Here is a 17,017-nt window from a genome sequence, read left to right on the forward strand (position 1 = left end):
TTACGTGTTGTATTGGTTTCGGTCTAAGGAATACTTGTGGATCGGTTATCACTTACAGAGGCTGAATCGAGGATGACTCAAGTAAAGAAATTTCTGGATACGAGTTATGGTACACTTTATGGGTATATGAGAATCATGGGATGATTGAGTTGTTATTCGTGAAGGATGTAGTGCGCGTGGAGTAGAAAATTGCTCGGTTGCTCAACTGTGTGGATTACTTGTTTGGGTGTTATTGTACTAATGGGGCACAGGTCGTTCGGCCCGTCTGGTCGGTGCAATTGAGATTTGAGCAGAGTGGATGACTCTCGAGAAGGTTCTAATGGATTCAAGATTTATATATAGCAATGAATTGTTTTTTTTAGGATTTGTATATGGCTAGGATATGAGATTTACATTAGATGGTGTCGAGACTCCCGGTATTTCTATTTCATGTAAGGCCCCATAAAATTTCGCCAAGGAAGTCTAGTTTTGTGGTGCCGAGGTCGAGTAATGTGTATAGATGTAGTAGTTAGCGGTACAGACTTTTTGGGTTGAAGAATGCACTAAGGAGTTGATGGAAATTTTTCGGCAGAAGAAGGCAATTCTGTGGTCTGTTTCGCGATCGCAGAACCGTTTCGTGGGCCGCATAATCATCGCGGAGTTGAACAGAAAATGGTTGAATTTCGAAGGTCGTTTTGCGGTCCATTCTGCTATTGCATATCTATTTTGCGGTCCGCATTTTTCGTCGCAGATTTGGCCCGAAGAATTTTGCTGGGTCATTCTGCGGTCCATTCTGCGACCGCATACCTGTCCACACCATTCCAGTTTTAGGGCATCACTTTTGCGGTCCATTTTTCGGACCGCATATCTGTTATCCGGTCCATTTTACGACAACAGACCTGAGTTCGGAGGGTCCATTTTTCTATTTTTATTACCCGATCCTATTTTGATAAATAGCCTTAGGGGCTCATTTTGAAGCAAATGTCTGATAATTTTAGAGAGCGGTAAGAGCATTTTAGAGAGAGAAGGAGGAAACCTAGCATTCTAATCTTCGAATCTTGCACCAACCTTCAAGAATCAAGGAAGTCAATCACTAGATTATCATCTATCCGGGTAAGTCAAACAAGGCATGTTCGCTAAATTCCTCTTTTAGAATTGAACTCATCCATGGCCTTGTAAGTCCCGTGTTGCTCAGTATAAATTGATTATTCCGAATAAGCCTTGTGTCAAGGGATATATGCGTTCAATTTGTATTCCAAATGTTCTTGTATGTTGAGTTACTATTTGAAAAGGTGATTAAGCATGAGCTGTATGTTAATGTGTTATGATTTGAAAACGTGATCCTAATGAAAACTAGCATGTTGAATTGTGTAAGAAATTATATGTGCCTAAGATCCTTAATTTGGTTAGTTGCTCAAATGTGTATTTAGAGTATTGAGTAGAAATGCCTTGTTGATGATAACCTATAAGGATTCTTGAAAGTGAAAGAAATGGTTTGGAGACATAAAGTATGGCCAATGTGCCAAGAATGAAAGTTATACTTGTGGTCAATGGTGCCGAGAAAATAAAATGATGTGAGAAAGGTTTTGAAATAGGCCTTGATTCAACTGTTCCAGTCTGACTTCGAAAATAGATTTACCTAAAAGCTTATGTACCCAAGTTATGCCCAAATGTGGTTGTTTTTAATTAATATTATGCTTTGTAAGAATGTCCAATGTGGTTTGAGCTCTTATATCTTCATAAGTTAAAATTGTGTATTGCCCTTTTGGGGAAAAGTATTTCAAGAATAAATGATGTGTTACTCGTTTATGATTTTAACTCGTGCTTCGATTGCCTATGATTTTAACTTGTGCTTCGATTGCCTATGATTTTAACTTGTGCTTTGATTGCCAATTATTCTACTCCATTTCCTGGAAAGAAATCCATTGTGTTTAAAGTTTTCATTTATAATAAACCTAAAGTTGTGATTTCCGGAATATTCTATTTGTTGATATTTATGATGATGATCCATGAAAGTAAAGAAATAAAAATGTGGAATATGAAATACGGCCAACATGCCATGGATGGAGAATCATAAGTATGGCCAAGAGAACCAAATAAATAACGATGTTGTGAATGTTTGAAAGTACTAATGAAGATATTTATAGTGTGAAACATATTGAGGTGAATATAGCATATGTTTGTACTTTTGTTTCCCTTGTGTGCAAAACAAAATATCTTTGGGAGTATCATTAGCAAATCGAGGAAGGGTGAGTCATAAGGCCTACACCTGAAACTACACGTGCCGGTGTAGGAGTGGATTGTGGTTATTCCCCTTATTTGGGATGAGATTGAAATATTGATGTTATTGTGATTATTCCCCTTAATTGGGATGAGATTGTTGATAGCCCTGGATTTAATGTCAGCTCACATGGCATATGTGGGGAGATGACCTAGCCGGTCGGGTGGAGATCGGACGCCATGTTGGGCATATGGTGGTACTACTCTTGGTAACACCTTTTTTTTGCATCACATGTCAAACCACATTGTTTGTGGGGAGATGGCCTAGACGATCGGGCGTGATCGGACTCCGTACTAAAAATACGGTGGTATATCGGTGCTAATGATCTCCCAACCAAAAATATATATATATATTATTTTCGTATTTTGAAAGTTGTTATGTTTTAACTGTGCATTTGGATATTGTTGATTATGACTTGTTGTTTCTATGATTTTCCCGTTCTTATATTGGCATTCCATTTTGAAAGGGGATATTTAGCTTTACATACTAGTACTATTCCATATATACTAACGTCCCTTTTGCCGGGGGCGGTGCATCTTCAATGGATGCAGGTGGATTTGTTAGCGGGCAGTTTTGATCCTCGTTAGCAGTTACTCTCTATTCAGCAGATTTTGGTGAGCCCTACTCTATTCCGGGCTTCATGTCATTTGATGTTGTACTTTATGTTTTGAGGTATATCTGGGGCCTTATCGCCGGCACTTCCATTCTTCTCTTCTGTTCTACTTAGAGGCTCCGTATACAGGTTGTGAGTGGTGTATGATGTTGGCAATTAAACTAGTAAGTGTTGGTATTTGGGCAAACATGTTTTTCATCATATCTATAAACTTGTAATATTTTGAAAATCATAAATGGATATCCTTTAGTAATGGAAAAAGAATGTGGAATACTTAACTTTTGTCATGTCTATCACTTGTACTAATTCTTATATTATTAAAGGGAAATGTTGGGTAGAAGGCATCTAGCTAACTTGCTTAATCGGGGTATCTCGGTTGAGCGCCTATCGCGCTCCCCGAGGTCAAGGCGTGACATATCATTATAGATTTTACAGTTCGGTATTAAAAAGGTGGAGGAAACGACTTCAGATTCATAGAAGGTCTCTTTAAAATGGGTATCTCAATTGCGGTATGTTTGGGGGTGGTTAAGTGGGAATACAATAGCTTATGGGCTTTAGGGTGTTGTGGTTTTATGCTAGGATCCCTTATGGTGAGCTTTGGGTGAGGATTGTGATATTCTAACAAGGAGAAGTGTCAGTTTGAGGGCAATTCAGAAGGAACTCAGAGAAATAGGACAGCTTGGTAGTAGGTTGGATCAGTACGGTAATATATATGATCGGTTCTTTGGGTACTTATGATGTGGTGAGGCTCTACATGTGTTTTGGTGAATACTCTTAGGTTTGGCAACCTGCGTGGCTTGGTTGAGTTAGAGAGACTCAGTTCTGATGGTTTGATTATGGGAAAATGGGTTTCGAAGAGTTCTCAATGGTTTCTATCATGGCTTGGGATGGATATTTCCTACTGGCATGAAAAACATGTTGCGTATTGTGATTTTCTCCTGGATGAGATCAAATAAAAGGTTTTTGAGTGATCGAGTATGTATTCTGCTTATGACTTAGAGTTGATTATGAGATTCTCGTACGTTTCATATAATGGCATGATAGATGTGGCGTGTTGAATAGGATTGAGTTTTGCATGTGCAAGGTCACAGTTCATATTTGGAGGGAAGGTTATGAATTTTGGACAGCATGGGCAGTTTCAGATATATAGATGGATGTTATAATTGCTTGGTAATTCCTGAGAAAGGTGCGCATTTCTGAAGGCGCACTGAGTGTTGACTTACAGATGCTTCATTGGTATTGCGGTACTCGCCTCGTTGATCGGCTGCTGATATTCAGATTTTTCTATATGGCACAGAAGAATTATGGAAGTATTCCTCGTGGGATGATCGTGTATGAGAGAAGTGTTAGACATTTGGGCGGTGGAGTTAGGATCAGATATGGTGATTCGTTTGTTCTACGGATTTGGAAACACGGAGTTCTCAGAAGTAGATTGTTTCGTGGTTATGGACGGTGAATATGTGGCCAAAGCTAGCCAGGTGATAGTATATGTTATGGTTAGGTCATTATGGACTTTCAGAGGATTAATTATCCATTTGTGGATGACCAGAGATGATTTGGGGCTCATTGGTAGGCCCAACGAGGATGTGTATTCTATATCGGATAGGATTGGTCGACTACGTACTACTATTGTTCAGGGATGTGCCATTCGGTCAAAGTGGAGTGTATTCGTGTTCTTATATGTTCTATGAATTGACCATTCTATGCCACGATGGGTTTTGATTTGTTGGCTATAAGCACACATGGTGCGGTTCTATTTGGGTCTTGTAGCGGGATTTGAGCGAGATGGTTATTGGGGTGTCAAATGATTGATTGTGCCTTGGTTTTGTTCTCTCCAGACTATGGTATAATGTGTTATTTTCTTCTCTGTGGTTATAGTCATACACTTCGGGTATTTGATGTTGAATTGCGTGTAGTTGTTAATTTTGAGCATAGTGGCTTGAGGTTTCCATATGGACCCGTGTCTGGATGGGGCCACGCATTGCAGCTGGGTTATGTCGGAATATGATCCTTTGTGTTAGATTTGTGTGTCTTGGTTCTACTATGTAATATGGGTTTGTAACATTGTGGTTTGTGGTTGTACTTGTTGAGCTTGCGGGATGGTTCTCTCATTGGAGTCATTCTCTATATTGGAGTACATTTGAATTATTGTGTATTGGTGCACGGATTGCAAGGTTTGTGGCTCTGAGTAGTATTTGTGTGGCATGTTAGTAGAGTAGCTTGTATTTGATAAGATGAGGTAGTTGGACCTAGAATGGGTGCTATCGGATCTGATTACGGTATATTTGGAACGATAATATTGCTGAACGGCTTAGAAATGGGCTATAGTTCTTGTCGAAGGAAAGGGAGCTCCATGGCTTGATAATCTGACAAGTGGTTATGAGTTTTTGCATGTTTCTTCCATCATTGGCAGTGTACGAAGGTTTTAGAATGAGATTTTTGTTTGATACGAGGTTTATTACCGGAACCGAGTTTGCTTCGAGTAGTTATTGTGGTCAGAATTATTACTATAAGAATTTGAGTTATGTGATATATCATGTGATTACATCTTGGATTATGGTTATGGCCTGATATAACTTGTTCACAATTATACAGTGTGTAGATGCGAGATTCAGATCTTATAGAAAATTTCGGATGTTGTGAATTGGATTCTGTGTTTTACGAGCTAAGGTTGTGTAACGACCTGGGCGGTGGTTTTGAGAGTTATAGCCCTGATCCCCTATTTACTGCTTTCCTAGTATCTTTTTCTACTTATGTCACTTGCTGGGAGGTTGTTGTTGTGATTTCAGAGTGAATTGGGACACTTAGTCCCTAAACGGAAGCTTAAGTATTAGGATTTTGACTTTAGTTGGAACTGTGTGAAAACGACTCCGTAATAGAGTTTCGTTAGCTCCGTTGGGTGATTCTAGACTTAGGAGCGCGTCTAGACTGTGAATTGGAGGTCCGTAGCTGATTTAGACTTGAATTGGCGAAAGTCAAATTTTTGGAGATTTTGACCGGTAGTGGACATTTTGATATCGGGGTCGGATTCCGATTTCGGAAGTGAGAGTAGGTCCGTAATGTCAATTATGACTTGTGTGCAAATTTTGAGGTCAATCGGACGTGATTTGATAGGTTTCGGAATGGATTGTAGAAATTTAAAGTTTCAAGTTCATTAAGTTTGAATCAGAGGGTGATTCGTGTTTTTAGCATTTTTTGATGTGATTCGAGGGATCGACTAAGTTCGTATAGTGTTTTAGGACTGGTTGGTATGTTTAGTTGAGGTCCCGGGTGCCTCAGGTGTGTTTCGGATGCTTAACATATTGAAATTGGACTTAGGTAAAAGGCTAAAGTTTTCTGATTTCTAGTGTTTTCGCATCTGTGGTGGGGAGACCGTAGGTGCAGGATCACACATGCGCAAGGTCTATCGCAGAAGTGGAGTGGGGTAGGTGTTCAGGGGTCGCAGGTGCGAGGCAATATTTACGCATCTGCGATGCCCGCAGATGCGCCAAAGGAGCGCAAGTACGAGGTGAGACCGCAGACGCGGACCAGGTTTCGTAGGCGCGCACACACAAGTGCGGCCCCTTCATCGTTGATGCGGACCCAGCCTCTTAAGTCATTTCTGCACATGCGAGGGAAATTCCGCAGGTGCGACGTCGCAGGTGCGACAGTAGGTCCTCAGATGCGGAATCGCTGGGCAGCAAAAGGTCAATTTCGAGGATTTGATCTCATTTTCATTTTGGTTCCTTGAGAGCTCAGATTGAGGCGATAATTCAAGGATTTTCGGAGAGAATATTGGGGTAATGATTCTTAACTCGTTTATGGTTTTATTCCACTAATCTATAGTTGAAATCATCATTTAATAAAGGAATTTGGTCGAGAAATTTGGGAAAACGTTGGAAGGTTCTTCAAATAAGCTTTTGTGTTTTGATTGGGATTTTGATATCGGATTTGGATAATTTTGGTACGAATGAGCTCGCGAGTGAATGTGTGTTCATATGTTTTGACTTTTATCCGATTCCGAGACGTGGGCCTGGGTCGACTTTTTGGGGCGATTTTCTAAATTCTTGCTTTAGCTTTTATTTCATTAGTTAGTTTAATTTCTTTTAGTTGTGTTTATCGTATGTAATTGATTTTGGCTAGATTTGGGCCATTCATACTTGGATATTCGTGGAAAAGGCATTGTTACTGATTGATTGAGCTTGGTTCGAGGTAAGTGGCTTGCCTAACCTTGTGTGGGGGAAATAGGAAAAGAATACCCTTAGGATTTGGTAATAGTTGTGATATGTGAGGGCCGTGTACGTGAGGTGACGAGTACGTACACGGGCTGTTAACTATTGTATTTATCGGTTTGAGCTGTGTGTTTACTTTTGAGACTACGAGGCGGTTCCTCGGGAGTTCTCCCTGCATATTTACTTTTGAGACTACGAGGGGGTTCCTCGGGAGTTCTCCCTGAACATTTACTTTTGAGACTACAAGGTGGTACCTTAGGAGTTCTCCCTGTACATTTATTTTGAGACTACAAGGCGGTACCTCAGGAGTTCTCCCTGCACATATATTTTAGGACTACGAGACGGTATCTCGAGAGATCACCTGCTGTTTACCCCTGTGTGTTGTACTATTGCCTTGTTATGTTTCCTTTTGTTAAATTCTAGTATCTTATTATACTGTATATATTCTCCAGTCTTATTTATAATTTACCAGTGGGCCTGACCTGACCTCGTCACTACTCGACTGAGGTTAGGCTTGGCACCTACTGGGTACCGTTGTGGTGTACTCATGCTACTTTTCTGCACACGTTTTGTGTGCAGATCTAGGTAATTCTTATTAGCCTGGCTATTAGTTGAGAGTGCTTGCTACTGTATGGAGACTTCAAGGTACATCTACCACGTCCGCAGACCTAGGAGTCCCCCTCTATTCTCCTATATATCAAACACTTCCTGTATTTCTTTTATTAGACTCTAGTGTATAGAGATGCTATTTGCCTTCTGTAGCTTGTGACTCATGATGTTCTGGATTTTGGGAAAGCTGTGTACGTCTAGCATTTTGGTTATTGTACATGCCGAGCGGCATTGTTATTGGTTATTCAGTATCTATTGCAGTTAGCTGTTAAGTTTTGCTTCCATTATTAATATTTCCCCAATCTGTTAGGCTTACCTAGTCGTAGAGACTAGGTGCCGTCACAACATGTTTCGGAGGGATGTTTGGGTCGTGACAAGTTGGTATCTGAGCTCTAGGTTCATAGGTGTCGTGAGTCACAAGCCGATTTATTATAGACTCACGGATCGGTACAGAGACGTCTGTACTTATCTTCGGGAGGTTATGGAACTGTTAGGAAAAATTATACTTTTTTGATTCCTTATCGTGCAAAATTGTTGACTTCGAAATTCTAAACTTCTGTATTCTATTCTCTCACAAATGGTGAGGACACGTGCATGCGAATCTGATGACCAGGCACTCCGCGCCCCCTGCTAGAGCCACGAGAGGCCGGGTACGGGGTATAGGCCGATGACGTCCATGTGGTGCAGCCAGAGCACCCACATGAGCTACTACAGAAGAGCCCCCAGTAGCTCCAACTGGAGGGGAGACACCTGAGAAACATGTTGCTGCACCAGCCCTCCAGGAGACTCTAGCCCAGGTTTTGAGCATGTTCAACAACTTAGCTTAGTCTAGATTGATTCCACTTGGTCTTGCCACATCTCATGCAGGGGAAGGAGCACAGACTCTCGCAACCCGTACCCCTAAGTAGAGGGTTCAGATCGACCAGGTTCTAGAGATTATACCGATGCAGCCGGTAGTTCCAGTTCAACCCGAGGTTAGGCAGCAGTTTCTAAGGCGGAGCAGCTCAGACTTGAGAGGTACAAGAAGTACCACCCTCATACCTTCAGCGGATTGGTGTAAGAGGATTCCCAGTATTTTTTGTGGAGTGTCACTGTATTCTCCGTACTATAGGTGTAGCGGAGTCGAGTGGGGTTTCCTTAACTGCATTCCAGCTTAGAGGAGTAGCCTATCAGTGGTGGCGTGCTTATGATTTGAGTAGTCCGGCTAAGGCAGCTTCACTTACATGGACTCAGTTCTAGGACATGTTTTTGAGAGAGTATGTCCCTCAGAGCTTCAGGGACGCATGGCACGCGGAGTTTGAGCAGCTGCGCTAGGGTGCTATGACTGTGTCAGAGTATGCAATTCGTTTAAGTGATTAGGCCCGACATGCACGGGCCTTGGTTGCCACAGTTCGAGAGAGGGTTCGTCGGTTTATTGAGGGACTCCACCCCAGTATCAGGATTAGTATGGTCAGGGAGCTGGAGATGGATATTTCTTACCAGCAGGTTATGAGTATTGCTAGGATATTGGAGGGCATGCTCACTCGAGATAGAGAGGAGAGGGAGGCCAAGAGGTCTTGAGAGTCTGGCACTTGGTACTCGTGCCCCAACTGTAGTTCGCCATGGTAGGGGCTACGGAAGCCTCCCCGTTCATTCAGCTCTTCTAGCCGCCAGTGGTATTCCGATCCCTTCGAGGCTCTAGGAGCGTTATTATGCATCGCCAGTGTCTAGTGTACCTCCTGTACGGGGTGCTTTTAGCGGTCACTCCAACAGATCTGGACCGAGTCAGTCACAACAGCCACGCCCTCCGAGGGCTTGTTTCAGACATCTTCTCAAAAGAAAATTAAATATGCTTGATTTGGTATATTCTGATGTTTGTGGTCCAATGGAAATTGAATCGATGGGTGGTAACAAATATTTTGTTACTTTTATTAATGATGCTTCACGAAAATTATGGGTTTATATTTTGAAAACCAAAGATCAGGTATTTCAAGTTTCCAGAAGTTTCATGCTGTGGTGGAAAGGGAGACAGGCCAAAAGCTAAAGCGTCGCTGAAGTGACAATAGAGGTGATTACGCTTCAAGGGAGTTTGAAGAGTATTGTTCGAGCCATGGGATTAGACATGAAAAGTCAGTTCCTGGAACCCCACAACATAATGGCGTAGCCGAAAGGATGAAGCGTACCATTGTGGATAAAGCGATAAGCATGCTCAGAATGGCTAAACTACCTAAGTCATTCTGCGGTGAAGCAGTTCAGACAACCTGTAACCTGATCAATAGGAGTCCATCAGTTCAGTTGGCGTACATCCCAGAGAGAGTTTGGACCAACAAGGAAGTGTCCCACTTGCATCTGAAGGTGTTCGGTTGCAGAGCTTTTTCACATGTACCAAAGGAGCAAAGAACAAAGCTGGATGATAAATCTGTTCCCTGCATATTTATCGCATATGGAGATGAAGAGTTCGGATGCAGATTGTGGGTTCCTGTAAAGAATAAGGTCATCAGAAGTAGAGATGTAGTCTTCCGAGAAAGTGAAGTTGGAACTGCTGACGATATGCCAGAGAAGGCCAAGAATGGTATAATTCCTAACCTTGTTACTATTCCTTCTACTTCTAACAATCCCACAAGTGCAGAAAATAGGATCGACTAGGTTGCCGAGTAGGGGGAGCAACCTGGTGAGGTTATTGGGCAGGGGGAGCAACTTGATGGTGATGTCGAGCAAGTGGAGCATCCCACTTAGGGAGAAGAACAACCTCAACCTCTAAGGAGATCAGAAAGGCCAATGGTAGAGTCATGCAGGTAACCTGCCATGGAGTATGTCCTCATCAGTGATGAGGGGGAGCTAGAAAGTCTTAAGGAGGTGTTGTCCCATCCAGAAAAGAACTAGTGAATGAAATCCAGGCAATAAGAGATGGAATCTCTACCGAAAAATGGCACTTACAAGCTGGTTGAACTTCCAAAGGGCAAAAGACCACTCAAGTGTAAGTGAGTCTTTAAAATCAAGAAAGATGGAAATGGAAAGCTGGTAAGATACAAAGCTCGATTGGTGGTTAAAGGCTTCGAATAGAAGAAAGGTATTGATTTTGATGAAATTTTCTCACATGTTGTCAAAATGACTTCTATTCGAACAATCTTGAGCTTAACAGCTAGCCTTGATCTTGAAGTGGAGCAGTTGGACGTGAAAACTGCATTTCTTCACGGAGATTTGGAAGAGGAGATCTATATGGAGCAGCCAAAAGGATTTGAAGTAGCTTAAAGGAAACACATGGTGTGCAAACTGAATAAGAGTCTTTATGGGTTGAAGCAGGCACCAAGGCAGTGGTACAAGAAGTTTGACTCATTCATGAAAAGTCAAACTTACACAAAGACATATTCTGATCCATGTGTATACTTCAAAAGATTTTCTGAAAATAACTTTATTATATTGTTGTTGTTTGTGGGTGACATGTTAATTGTAGGAAAAGATAAGGTGTTGATCGCAAAGTTGAAGGGAGATTTGTCCAAGTCATTTGATATGAAGGACTTGGGCCCAGCACAACAAATTATGGGTATGAAGATAGTTCGAGAGCGAACAAGTAGAAAACTGTGGCTGTCTCAGGAGAAGTACATTAAACGTGTACTGGAATGCTTCAACATGAAGAATGCTAAGCCAGTCAGCACACCTCTTGCCGGTCATCTAAAGTTGAGCAAGAATATGTGTTCTACAACAATGGAGGAGAAATGGAACATAGCTAGAGTTCCTTATTCTTCAGCAGTTGGAAGCTTGATGTATGCAATGGTATGAACTAGACCAGATATTGCTATGCAGTTGGTGTTGTTAGAAGGTTCCTTTAAAATCCAGGAAAAGAACATTGGGAAGCAGTCAAGTGGATATTGAGGTACCTGAGAGGTTCCACAGGAGATTGCTTGTGTTTTGGAGGATCTGATCCAATCTTGAAGGGCTACACGGATGCTGATATGGCAGGTGATCTTGATAATCGTAAATCTACTACATGATACTTGTTCACATTTTCAGGGGGAGCTATATCATGGCAGTCGAAGTTGTAGAAGTGTGTTGCACTCTCTACAAGTGAAGCGGAGTATATTGCCACTACATAAGCTGGCAAGGAGATGGCTTGGCTAAAACGGTCCCTACGAGACCTTAGATTGCATCAAAACAGGTATGTCGTCTATTGTGATAGTCAAAGTACAATAGACTTAAGCAAAAACACCATGTATCACGCAAGGACAAAACATATCGACGTGAGATATCACTGGATTCGAGAAAGAATAGAGGATGGATCTATATATGTCAAGAAGATCCATACAAGTGAGAATCCTTCGGATAGGCTAACTAAGGTGGTACCAGGAGACAAGTTCGAGCTATGCAAAGAACTTTTCGGCATGCACTCAAACTAGAAACTCTGGTGTTACCTCTTTTAGGTGAATGGGACTGGAGGAGAAGATTTGATGAGTCCAGCCCATGACTTAAGGAAGATGTTTTTCTTCCTTTGAAAAAGACTTCTAATGTGAGTAGTTATTTTCAATTGGAAGCCAACGTTTTTTGAATTGTCCACATTGAAGAATTTGAAGTTTCTTTCTTTCTTTTGATGTCACTGATATCATCTGGAGGAGTATTAAATCTCTATAAATAAAGAGATTTTTGGCCATTTGTATTAAACCAACAAAGAGAGAAAAAAAAGAGTGAGGTTTCACAGACAGTGTATAAAAAAATAGTTTGTGAGAAAAATAGAGAGTGAGCGATATTGTAGTGAGGTGGGAATATCAAAAGAGTGTTATTTCTTTTGAGTGTTGTAGTGGTCTTTGGAGTATTTTACTCGGACCTACAAAGTGTAAAAGTCCTTGCTATAGTGATATTAGTTGCTCGTCTCGAGGCTGTATTTTTTTTCTTATTCAAAAGGGGTTTTCACGTAAAAATCTTGGTGTCGTTGTCACTCTTTTATTCTTGTTAATTACCGTATCTCAGTGCTATGTTATTATTTTATTTTTATTACTGTGAATATTATTTATGTAGGGGGTTTATTCCCAACTGTATACCTCTCTCAGAAGTGGCACCTTCAAAATGGCGAGATGCATTGAGCACAGGCTTCCAATTCTTCATAGGCCTTGGCGTTGTTATAGCGAATTGCATAAACTATGCCACCTCTAGGCTCAGCTGGGGATGGCGCCTCTCCCTCGGCCTGGCCATAGTTCCAGCCATGATAATGACCATAGGTGCACTTTTCATTTATTTTTGTTCATTTTCTCTTTTACATATAATATTGGCATCTGGACCGTCTTGGATGTTATTTCCCATTAGTACAGGAACCGTGTATATCATGAACTTAATTTTTTTTTTATCTCTCCTGAGATTTGAACCATTATACTTCAAAAAAAAATAAGGGATCTTTACACAAATAGTCGGTTCACTGTTTACTTTTTTAGCTATATACATAGATTATACATTAATTATACATGATTATACACATATAATACATGAACTATGCATATATTATACCTCCACTAGCTATTTTTAGTTTAACCGGTTGGGTGGGGGCTATTTGAGTTAATTCTTCTATTTAATATTACACTTTATTAACACTAAGTCACACTTTTGGGTGCAGGTGCACTTCTCATTTCAGACATACCTAGCAACCTAGTTGAGCGTGGAAACTGTAGGGTGGAAATTGGGCGGGTTAGGCTGAATTTGGGTGGGTCAAGATGGGTTAGGTCAATAAATGGGTCATTGCCCAACCCAGCCCAAAGTGTACTTGAGATAAGATGGGTTGAGTCAAGATGGGCTAAACAATGGATCATAGCCCAACCCGGCCAACTTGATCATGTTTTAGAACCATCATTATCTTGCATAAACAAAACTTTTTACCTTTTATACACCTATAATATTTTGCGGGGGTGGAGGGGGGTGCAGAAAAACGAAAAAATAAAAAACCGAAAATTGAAAATACAAAAAAAAAAGTTAAAAAAAAATTGAGGGGGTTTGCGTGGGAGGTTTGGGGTGGGTGGGTGGTGCAGAAAAACGAAAAAATAGAAAACAGAAAATTAAAAATACAAAAAAGAAAGTAAAAAACAAATTGAGGGGGTTTGGGTGGGTGGGTGGTGCAGAAAAAGTAAAATTGGGACAACTAAGTAAATTTCAAGATAAGTTGGGTTGAAATCTCTTTGTTTTGGGTGAGCTTCATGGGTTGTATTTGGGCTACTTCATGGTTCAGAATAAGCTATAAAAAAAAATAATGGGTTAACTTGGACTCAATCTAAATAGACTCATAAACTAAAATATTTGTAGCCCAACCCATTAATCTCTAGGCGGGTTGGGCGGGGTTGGGCTCAAATTGCCACCCTAGTGGAAAGTTGGAGCAAGCAAAGCAGTCTCTAGCAAAAGTTCGAGGAACCAATAATAACACTGAAATTGAAGCTAAGTTACCTGATCTTATTAAATCTAGTGAAAGTGCTAGAGCTTCAAACGAAGAGCCTTTTGTAACAATCTTTAAGAGACGACATCGGCCTCATTTGGTCATGTCCATTGCCATACCATTTTTCCAGCAAATGACGGGGATTAATATCATTGCATTCTACGCCCCTGTCCTTTTTCGATCAGTCGATTTTGGGAATAACTCGGCTCTACTTGGTGCTGTTATACTTGGATTAGTCAATCTTGGTTCAATCCTTTTGTTTACTGGTATTGTTGATCGGTTTGGTCGGAGATTTCTCTTCATACTGGGTGAAGTACAAATGCTCTTCTGCCAGGTGTGTGCTTAACTAATAGCCAACTGAGACAACACGTTATGCACCCATATATCCAAAGATAAAACTCAAGGAATAGTTAGTTGAAGAGTTAAATATGTTTTGTGCGTCGATAGTGTATAAGTTGTTTTCTCATCTTGGCTTACAACAATATATGTAACTTTTCGTAACAAGCCAGATAAGGTAACCGGAAAAATAGAGTAATAACCTGCTATAACCAGTTAAATTGTAATAATAACGTAAAATTTCTTGATATTCTCAGTGAATATAATTTAAATTCTTAGAGAGTCTTAACTTCTATATGCTAACGCCGTGTTGTTTTGTTGCAATATAAAGTTAAATTGACATGCAATAACATATAAATGCAAGCTTTTAGCAAATTTGATAGGGTAACCGATCAAGAAAATAGAGTAAATATTAAATTATACTTATAAATGAAAGATATTTATATTGTCTGTGTATAACTTTGATGATCCTTATGCTAATTACATGATTGGCTTAATGTTGGTGAAGGTAGCTATTGCTTCTACACTTGCAGTTTCAATAGGTGAAAATGGAAACAAACACATAACCAAGCAATATGCTACCTTAGTACTTGCCCTGTGCATCTATGCTGCTGGTTTTGGTTGGTCATGGGGTCCTCTAAGTTGGCTCATTCCAAGCGAAATATTTCTGATGAACATTCGATCGACGGGGCAGAGCATAAGTGTGGCCGTGAACATTGCCACCACATTTGTGTTGTCTCAGACATTTTTGGCAATGCTTTGTCACTTCAAGTATGGGGCTTTCTTGTTCTTTTCTGGTTGGATTGCTGTTATGACCATTTTTATAGTGATGTTTATGCCAGAGACTAAAGGTGTTGCTTTGAATTCCATGCATCAAGTGTGGGAGCGGCACTGGTTTTGGGGTATATATGTTAAAGATCAGAGCTAGTGCCGCAACAGAGTGAGCAAAGAAGTTGAATGGATTATACAAAAGTTTTATACTGTTAGATGTTTCTGTGATCAGGAATTTTATCGTGATAAACACATAATTAAGTAAATAAAAGTATTTTTTCCCTAACAGATAAAACTTTATATTTGCAATAAGATTAACTCAGAATTTTAAGTTTACAAATGTGGGAAGAAGAAATAATCTCACTACAACGCGTTCAACAAGTTACAAAGAAGCTCTTCCATATTAAAATTCTAAATATTAGGACTTTGTACCTAGTTCAATTAAGGAATGAGAAAAAATTGTATTGTTTTCAAGGTCCTAGTATATTAGGAAAATAATTAAATGACAATATTATCCCATGTGAACTCTATTTTCTAAGAGTGAAAAAGGGCGAACGACATTTTGCTAATATAATATTATATTGATGGATGTATCGAAATTAGAGAGTAAGACAAATGTAAAATTAGAGTCTCTTTACCCTAAAATTTGATGCATTTGGCTATTTTAACTCAGGTTAAATTCTTATTGGCGCATGATTAGGAATAGAAGTGTCAAATTTTCCTAGTGATTATCCCTAACATAAGTAAAAATTATTTATGAGGATTTCAAACATAAATTTAAAAAGAAATAGACAAAATAATAATTATAATTTTATCGACTCCTAAAGAAACTTGGACGATATATTAATGTGCAGGAGGAATTTTCAGACCACATTTACTCTTAAGGTTCTTTTCGTTGATTAACATTGTATTTTTAGTCTTCATACTTTTACAATAATAATTTAAATCCAAAGAATTAATGAAAGAACTAAAGAAATTTTCAAGAGTAAATTCAGATAGAAATAAAAACAAAAACAATGATGGCATAAATTAAATTAGCTAAAAAAACATAAATATGTTACATACACATACTAAGAAGAACTCACATGAATTGAAGATGTTTAATCACGAGTGACAAAATTTGTACCAATAAATCGGTAACAGATAATACTTCGTAAATAATTATAAGCTTTCTAAACCTACATATCTCAATGCCAACTTCTACCTGTAACTTATATTTTTCAACATAGAAAATCATATAAATATAAGAATAGGCAGATTATTGATCTCCATCAAAGTAACCACAACGAATTTACCAATTGTACAAATGAATGAACGTAACAATAAAACAAAAGAAGCGGATATTATGCAACTAAACTTCTTCGTTCAAACTTTTGTTCCGATACCATTAAGGGTACGTACCTGGTCTACATGGATGGATTTCTTGTTTTATGAACCTCCAACAATAGATAAAAGATATTTTAACTACTTTTGCACAAGAAAGGGCAAAAGAGGCCAATTGTATTTTTTTTTTATAAAAAAAAAAAAGGAATAAAGATATTGACATACCAAAGTCTTAATATACTGTTTCATACGTGGTCTAGAAGAATTTCACCGTAGTTGGATATGTAGTAAGATTTCACCCTATAATTGGATAGCAATATTTCGGGGCCAGAGGGTTTACCCACCTCATGAAGATGGTGTGAATGTTGATTTAAAATCCTAATATTAGGAAAATAATTATGGAGGATATTATATATGTTACACAATTTATATAAGTTAAAATCTTAATTTAACTTTAAGAAGTCTTAAATGCTAGAACTTTCAACACAATTCATATAAGGAAGTATTTA

General features: G+C 39.4%; 1 protein-coding gene across 1 annotated transcript; it reads left to right on the forward strand.

Annotated features, from left to right (window-relative positions):
- Positions 1 to 10,598: 10,598 nt before the first annotated feature.
- LOC107825720 (sugar transport protein 5-like) lies at positions 10,599 to 15,342 on the forward strand. Its single transcript, XM_075227250.1, has 5 exons — positions 10,599 to 10,693; positions 12,683 to 12,882; positions 13,272 to 13,327; positions 14,017 to 14,412; positions 14,923 to 15,342. The coding sequence occupies exons 1-5, from the start codon at positions 10,599 to 10,601 to the stop codon at positions 15,340 to 15,342; spliced, it is 1,167 nt and encodes a 388-aa protein (XP_075083351.1).
- Positions 15,343 to 17,017: the final 1,675 nt, after the last annotated feature.

Source organism: Nicotiana tabacum, chromosome 12 (genome assembly GCF_000715075.1).
Source record: "Nicotiana tabacum cultivar K326 chromosome 12, ASM71507v2, whole genome shotgun sequence".
Taxonomy (NCBI): domain Eukaryota; kingdom Viridiplantae; phylum Streptophyta; class Magnoliopsida; order Solanales; family Solanaceae; genus Nicotiana; species Nicotiana tabacum.

Excerpts from the sequence above, each read along its gene's own strand:
- LOC107825720 (XM_075227250.1), top strand. The coding sequence starts at position 10,599 with ATGGCACTTACAAGCTGGTTGAACTTCCAAAGGGCAAAAGACCACTCA. Across the intron at positions 10,694-12,682 it reads AAGATGGAAATGGAAAGCTG|GGGGTTTATTCCCAACTGTA; the intron begins GTAAGATACAAA and ends TTATTTATGTAG. Across the intron at positions 12,883-13,271 it reads AGCCATGATAATGACCATAG|GTGCACTTCTCATTTCAGAC; the intron begins GTGCACTTTTCA and ends TTTTGGGTGCAG.